Source organism: Limulus polyphemus, unplaced genomic scaffold (genome assembly GCF_000517525.1).
Source record: "Limulus polyphemus unplaced genomic scaffold, Limulus_polyphemus-2.1.2 Scaffold2763, whole genome shotgun sequence".
NCBI classification, from domain to species: Eukaryota; Metazoa; Arthropoda; class Merostomata; order Xiphosura; family Limulidae; genus Limulus; species Limulus polyphemus.
In genome coordinates this window covers 76,391-85,009 of record NW_013668373.1, presented here as the reverse complement: position 1 = coordinate 85,009, position 8,619 = coordinate 76,391, and the positions used below count along the sequence as shown (strand labels likewise).

At 31.3% G+C, this 8,619-nt stretch overlaps 1 protein-coding gene across 2 annotated transcripts in view; it reads right to left on the bottom strand.

Moving 5' to 3' along the window:
- Positions 1-525: 525 nt before the first annotated feature.
- The window catches only part of LOC106467845, a 19,495-nt gene continuing 11,401 nt past the window's right edge, over positions 526-8,619 (bottom strand). The window contains exons 3-7 of one of the 2 annotated variants that reach the window (XM_022396046.1): positions 7,856-7,948; positions 7,065-7,242; positions 6,252-6,459; positions 5,181-5,366; positions 526-2,096 (exon numbers count right to left, since the gene is read on the bottom strand). In XM_022396046.1, coding sequence (XP_022251754.1) covers positions 1,812-2,096; positions 5,181-5,366; positions 6,252-6,459; positions 7,065-7,242; positions 7,856-7,948 — 950 coding nt within the window. In that variant the 3' untranslated portion in view covers positions 526-1,811. The remainder of the gene's footprint in view (positions 2,097-5,180; positions 5,367-6,251; positions 6,460-7,064; positions 7,243-7,855; positions 7,949-8,619) is intronic. The other variant, XM_013928222.2, reaches the window with a different exon arrangement.

Sequence of the window (8,619 nt, the reverse complement as noted above, 5' to 3'; positions counted from 1 at the left end):
AGATATTAACTTTGTTTATTTTACTTACTCTTGTCAGCTGCCACTTAGTTGATCAAATCTGAGAATTTGAAAAAGCACTGTATAGCTTGAAGTACTTAAATAAGACAATGTTGATAATATAGATAATAAATTACAGACAAGACTGTCAAACTTTGTAACAAACCGTTGGTAAAACTTCTGTATCTAGATACGTAACGCATAGACTACTATGATGAGATACACACACCTCTAGTATATATATATATATAATTATTAAAATGTGAACTTTTATGACATATCTTTCTTTCTTAAGTTAATTTCCATTCATTAAAAACATCCATATCTAACAGTCCCTATAATGGAATATTTCAATTGCCTTTCTTCCGGCTTGTTATTATAATGGATTCTTCGCAGAAGAATTTTTAGAAGAAATGCGAAGCACTTCGATCTCTGTGTAAATCAAAAGTGTAATAAACACCACAATCAAACAGCTAATAATCTTAACATATCTAGTGTAAGTTACCACCAAGAAAAGTACAAACTACATCTCACTTCGACATCTTTATTTGTGTATGCTTGATCGAATTTAACAAAATTGTTATCGTCATAAATGTGTTTATTTATTCATCTTGTCATATAGACGACTATTTAAATATGGCTTTTGTCATAAATTTCAGACATATAAAATACAGCAACTTAATGAATGTTTTATATTGGAACTAATTAATAAAAATGGGAGAGAGTAGTGAAGATAAAAATAAGTTCCAAACACAAAACCAAGAACTACGATAAAACATTAGTTATCCAGTTGACAAAGTAAAACTAAATTATAGTGTTTCTCGATATATTCTCTACTTTAGGCAATCAGTGGTAAGCAAGCTCTTTGTAACACAAAAATTTGCGTTCAATCCGCCTGGCGGCCACAAAATAAATAGACCATTGTGAAGCTGTGCGATTAATAAGTGACAAACATTTATCTGTATAAACTACTCTCATGCTTGTTAGTACTCAGGTATTCAAGCGACATCTAGAGATTGTATCATAATAGTTGTAGATTAATAAATTATTTATTGATATATATATATATATATACGTATGTAGCCAATAGGATAAACTGCCCGTGTTTCATGTACATTTATTGATTATTTTTGGAAAATATGTAGTTCAAATGAAATGTTTTTAACCCATAAACATGTTAAAGTTATGACCTCTACGATATATATTACAAGTATAACTATATTCTAATATCTTGTTAAGGCATCATTTTTTACATAAATTAAAGATTGAAATGCTAAAAAATATTTCATATTTAGGTGGCACTTTCCCTAAGACTTCTTTTTAACACGAAATGATTTGAGTGTCATAATTAAGTTAATTAATAAATATAATTTTTTTTTCTTTTTTCCTCCTACATTTAATATTCCAAAGACCAAAACAACTGTTAACTTCTAAATAGTTTTTAACAGGGAAGAGTTGGTTTATAGCAATTTGTTTCATTTCTTGATAATATATTGACTATTGTTATATAATATCCTCTGGAAAATTCTCTGGCAGTCCTTAACTCAACATAGAAATAAGATTTCATTCTCTAAACACCTTATCTACTTTTCATTCTACTAGATAATATAATATTTTCTACTTAGCAACGTGAATTTTAAACTGTGGCTACATGTGCTCAATTTGTATTACTCATTGTTCTGTTTGAGTATCTCTGTGGAAAAAAACAAGAAAGAAATATGAAGTTCAGTCGCTGATTTGTCACTTATAGGTTATTAGAAAATATCTTATGTTAACGAGATCGGAGCTAATATTCTTTTTAAGTACTAGATTTATTATGTGATGACAACCCCCTTGTAGACGCAAGGGCCATTCTGACCTTCTAAGAGGGTTGGCCATAGATATGTCTTGATCTCTTGCGAGTCTTGATTGGACGAATGAAATCGCACATGAATATTCCTGTTAAAAGTACGAGTTTCGAAACTTATTACGTAAGGTGGAGACTGATTGGTTAGACCCCATGCCAGTCTGACGCAATCCCTAATGTACAGAAGTAGTCCTTCACAGGTCTTGAGCGACGGATAGTCGTATAAAGTGGCCCAGATCTGGGAACAAACGTCCTGAAAGTATCCAAATATTGCATATAAATCTAAATTTACACAGTAGAGAAAGTTATAACTTAACAGTTTCAACATTGTACTATATAGACAAAATATTACTCATATAAAGACTTTCATTCTCTCTTTTTATTTATTTTGTTTTATTTTTACAAATTAAAACAAAATACAAAATATCTCCTGATGAACATTAACACAAACTACATCTCAATCAAGAAAGATTGTGAGACAGTTTTCCCGAAGCATTACAATACTATAAACCTTTTTCTTCGTGTACAGAACAAAATGTGCAAACAAATTTATGTGGTTAAGAAATCTAGGGGCGTTATATACCAATATTGACAGTCAGTACTACCCCCTTTATTTTTTCATTACAAAATCATTGCGAATAAAATAAGCATACTGACTCGCCCTTATAATAGTAATACAGTAGCTATAAATATATTCCTAACCACATCGTATTACTTTTATTATACATTATATAGTGTTATAAATAAATTCTTTCTTCATATAGAGCTCTTCCTAAATGAGTTATTGGATGAATAAATTACTTTCAAGCAAACGAATAATAATAGAAATAGATATACAGGAAGATATTCTTGGAATTATCTAGAACTAACATTTTACATCTCTTATACTTTGAGAAAATTGTATCTTTGAGTTAATCGATACCCACTTTTTATACATATTTTCTATTGCTATATGTCTACATATATTATTATAAATTAATTTACGAATGTTGGTTTATAAGTAAATTACTTTATTATGCACTGCGTCTGTCGGTTTATATCTGCTATAACTTATTGTATATTGATTTGTTGGTTATGTCTATATTACCTCATTATATATAAATTACGTTTGCCGGTTCATATCTACATTACCTCATTTTGTATGTAGGTTTCTTGGTTATAACTCCAATAACTTATAAAACATACGTTTGACAGTATATATTTACATTACTTCATTGTTTATTAAGTATCTTGTTTTATATCTTCATTAACTTATCATGAACCATGGTAGCGGTTCGTAACAGGATTCGCCCATTTATTCTTCTTTATTATTATTTAATATTGTTCCGCCAGTCTACAGCACAAATGGCTGTGAGTATTGTAACAAAACCAGGGCAGTATTACTAAACGCATCATTGCGCACGGCAGGGTAGATTTTAAGTTTATTTGACAACATAGCAAGTAACAGCGACTGTATAACTGTTGACACCCAATTCTTTTAATGTAGTCTGTGGTTTATATGGAGCCTCATAATCTACCACATGCATACAAAGATAACTGCGTGCAGGCCGTGGATGCAATTTAACGTTTATATGGCAGACATGACACATATACCATAGCAATTATTAACTTGGTCAGGTGGTTAGGGCGCTCGGCTCACAGTCTGAGGGTCGCGGGTTCGAATCCCTGTCACATCAAACATGCTCGCCCTTTCAGCCTTGGGTGCGTTATAATGTGACGGTCAAAAATGCTTATTCTAAATATATTATGGCACATTGTTTTATATTTGCATTAAATATGTATGCATGCACGTATACAACTTTAAAATTCATGTGACTATCAATATATACGGCTTTGCAACTTAAAAAAACCCTATAAAGCATGCATGTATATATGTAGATATAAATACTAACCAACATGCACTGCATGCATGTATAAAACTCATGCGGTTACAAAATCCATTCCATGCCCCATTCCAGTATAGTTCATTAGTCCCTTCAATCCAGTGTTTACAGATCCACATATAGCTACAGGGTATAAATATATCACCATGCATCATAGTGATGATACATACAGTATCATTATCAATGATAACATTGTGGTAATAATATCAAGAGGAATAGCCATCCAATCTGCATGAAATCAATTCAAAGGTTGTCGTTGTTTCCCGAGTGAGCAGCATACACCAACTAAACTAAACTGTTTCGAATAGAACAGTATTGCTGAGTTATGTCCATGATGGACATAAAAAAACAAGATTATTTCTAATTTTTGATTGAAAAATGGGGAACATGGATCTTCATAAAAGTACAGAAACAAGATAGGTAGATTATAGTGAAAATGCAATTGCAAAAAAATATAAACAAACAAGCTTAAGGTTTGAAGCATAGTGTTGGCATTACTTCCTCAAGCTGTAAATCCCTATTTTGACTCCATGTCTAAAAGCTGTAATATTTAGGAGAGCCAATCAAAAGATATACATAAATATATATATAGCTATACAAAAAATTTCAAGTATGTTTTTTTTTTTACTAAGAACTTTTACTATTATCTTCATTAAATCTTTCTTTTAAAACAAGTATGGAAGTTTATTTTTAACCTAGCATGGCTTGGCGGTTAGGACGATGGAATCCGATCATCTAACATGCTCGCCATTTCAACTATGGGGGAGTTATAGGCCATTGTGTAGCTCTGCGGTTTATATGGTCGTGCATGGCCAGGTGATAGGGCGTTTGACTCCCAATCTGAGGGTCGCGGGTTCGAATCCTCGTCCCACCAAACATGCTCGCCCTTTCAGCCGTGGGGGCGTTAAAATGTGACGGTTAATCCCTCTATTCATTGGTAAAAGAATAGCCCAAGAGTTGGTGGTGGGTGGTGATGACTTCCCTCTAGTATTTCACTGCTAAATTAGGGACGGGTAGCGCAGATAGCCCTCGTGTAGCTTTGCGCGAAATACAAATCGGTTTATATATATTTTATTACATATTACGTTTGTCAGATTATATTTATTTTTTGCTCATTATTTATATACTACGTTTGTCGGTTTACATCTATTTATTAGCTTATATAATTATTGCGTTTTTCCAGCCCATTTACATTTATATTACTTACTATGTACTGCGTCTGTCAGTTCTTTGTATATTAGTTTATGACATATGTATAAACACCTGTCAGTTTATGTGTACATTTGCTCTTTGTATATTACATACATCGGTTTAGGTGAAAGTTTAATACCTAGATTAACTTTTGTGTGGAATTTATAGCTCTTAAAATATATTTCTAAATACCTTGTTTTGTGTGTGAGCGAGTGTGTAAGTTTATAAGTAAATTCTAACAAAATTACGAAATTGGCACGTACCTCAACATTTATATTTATGTCAAACATATCAACCGTGCAGCGAAGATACGAGTCTATAGAAGCATCTAATTCCTTAGAAGCTACTTCTGAGTTTACATCAAGAACTGAAACTCGTGGAATTTGAAGAATATGGCGAAGTTTACTTTTAATATCTGACACAGTATTCTGTACGGAGCTGAAAGCAAGCTGTGAACAAAGTACAGGAAACTAAAATACAATAATTCTTGTTGATATGAAATGTATATTTTTTTAGATAACATCTAATACAGATTTCTCTTGTTCAGCTGTTATGATTTTATGACATCATAACTATATATATATATATATACAGAGAAAGATGGTAAAAACACCCGGGTTCTCAAGATAATACAAATGAATTCAAAGGATTTAATAGAAAAAAGAATATGTTTCTTTAATAAAATAGAGCTTTAGAAAATTATAGAAACCAAACATTTTTTTTCATCACGTTTCTATTTTAAAGATGCTCCTTACAGTCTTCAATATCGTTGATATGGTTATCCTTAAAAATATTATCAAGCATAAAAACTCCAAAACTGCTTATGTTTATAAAATTAATCTGAATAATGTTAAAGTGTGTGAGTGTGTTTTACTGCATTAAATTTATGTTGTGAAAAAACACAACAAGAAATTACAAATTTTGATAGAATTTCGTTTCAAACGTCATCAAGTGTAATGTGCTCACCAAGTTTTGTTCAAGTCTTATCACTAGGAATGAGATTTTCAGAATAAAAAGTTTAAACACTAAAATAGATAAATGGCAAAAAGTTGCAGAAAAGGTACCTTATATTTAAGAATCAAGAACATATGCAGAAAGCCAATTTATATTTTATAAAGTAGAAACAGCAACAAAAAAATACACGTACGATAAAAAGTGCGCCATCCCTAGAAATGTTTAGAATACGAAGAAATCAATAAACTAGAAATTCGCCTATAAAATAAAATAAAGGCTTTGTCTAGAAGACGCATAAACTGAACAAGCTATGAGAATGCTTAGACAATTTACATGTTCGTGAGATGAATACATTAAAAACACATAACTAGAATACTGACCACCACAACAGAAAACAATAACTTGGACTTCAGTTCATCAGAGCTTTGAAGTTCCGAAAAACTTTCCAGCGTATCCAGTGTATCGACACGAGCTTGTGCGTATAAGTTACCATAGCGACGGATTAAAGCCGTTGGTCTCCTATCACCAAGGGAGACATTTTCAAACTTTACACCACGGTCTAACATTTTTTGGGCCTGTTGAGCTAACCTAAAAATAAAAGAGGTGTTTGTTTTGACATTTTCTCACTATATAAGCTCTCAGAGTAATAAAAAATCTTTAAAGTTCAATGTTATCTATGGATTTTATTGTTTCTTATCGTGTTTTGTTATGTTTTAAATAATTTATCATTTGTCTTATATTTAAAAGATACCTCAGTATAACAATTTTTGCATGCAACGTTAAACACGACTTAAATCGTATCATGGGTTGCTTCATTGTTTGAAAAAAGATTTGATTGGAACTCTAAACGTTCTGCTAGTTTTCCGACTTTTTAAAATAAAGTTAAACAAAATTCCTTCTAGTTCTTTTCACCCTTTTCGAGTATAGTTAAGCTTTCTACTAATCCATTCTGTCGTTTCAAAATAGAGTTTTCATTAATATAGTTCTTATGCTGGAGGAACTATAATTCTAAAAATAATGTTAAAGTAACGGTACTTATAACCAGTTCAAAAGTTGATATGAATATATCTTTTCAAATGGTTTTATGTAGACATAACATAATAAAAAAACTACAACATTGTTGTCACAGTTATCAGTTATTGTATAAATTTAAACATAACTTCTTTGGTTGACATTTTAGAAATTTGTTTTACCTGTCTTTCATTAACGTTTCCCTATTTTGCATAGCAGCTATTGTCTTTTTAGCTTTATTAAGCTCAGACCGTAATAGCTGTACTTCCTTTGCTTGTGATTTCACCTCCCAAAGGTCAGTGCGTGTGTCATCATTTAATATGGCGCCTTCGTTAACCCTACCGGAGTTGTTATAGGATACTAAAACATACAAAACATATAGAGAGAAATATCAAGATATTTTGCTCATTAACAGGCTTCTTAAATTACAACGAAAGTTTTTCATGACACTACTGAGAACAGTATATAAAAACGAAAAGCAATTTAATGTTACTGGTAAAGGCAGATCAAACTTGCTAAATGTGTAAGCATATATTTTCTCCTTCCAAAAAGTACTATATCCAAACAATTTTAACTGAGAATTCTACAAACTTTTTTACTCTTAAACTAGTATTTCACACATATATCTTCTAGTCTCTATTGGAGGCACATAAGTTAAGAGGTAAAACCATATAAGTAAGCATTAATTATGATGCATTAACTAAATTTAAGTCAAGAGGTAACACCATATAAGTAAGCATTAATTATGATGCATTAACTAAATTTAAGTCAAGAGGTAACACCATATAAGTAAGCATTAATTATGATGCATTAACTGAATTTTTCTTTATTAATTATTTTCGTTTTAGAACTTCTCAGAAAAGTAAATCTACAAAGTAGTGAATGAATATTTTTCGGAAAAACGTAAATGGGCGGTACTCTATTATTTAACAATATTTTTCTTAGGTATTTCATTACTCGTAATTTGTTCTACCCCTTTGTTTATGAGTCAAAATCAATCTCGAGCTCACGGTGTGGTTTTTGAAGCAAAAGTACTTTCGGAATACAACTGTATCACTGAGTGTTTCTGTAAAAAAAAAAAAAAAGGATTAATTACTGTACAGATATTTAGGTTATACAAATCCGCAATACAAAGCATGTTTCTTTGATGTTCTGAGAGTTCTTCCAATAGTCTTTCTGTGAAGTGTTTCTTGAAACGTATTTGAACAAACATGTTAGATCTATACAAAGTAGTATAAATATCCAACTTTACTTATGTCTTTACTAACGAACCTAAGGGGTACTATAATGCAAATTTAATGCTTAAGTTACTATTTTGCACTTTTACAGTTTAGTGATCATTGCCGCTATAACGCAAATTCAATTTCGTTAACCAAGTTACGAACGATAATTAATAAGTCTACTTATTTACGTGCTCAAATGTATATTAGTGCCAAATTTTGGGCTCGCTTTCAGGAATCCTCGTAAAAAATTTTTTTCGCGAAATACCCTGGTTCCCTAAGAGATTGGGAGAAAAGTTTTACCTTTATGCAAACCTCGGTGCCGAGACGATTCGTTTGGCATCATTTATAAATCGGTGAGTCCAGCAGTTAAGGAGGACTTATATAACACACACACTGAATCTTATTATAGAGAATACAGCAGGTTTAGTTCAAAGTAAAAACTTTCATTAGGTATCACCTATTTACCATTAGAGTATCATTAGCTATCACCTATTTACCATTAGAGTATCATTAG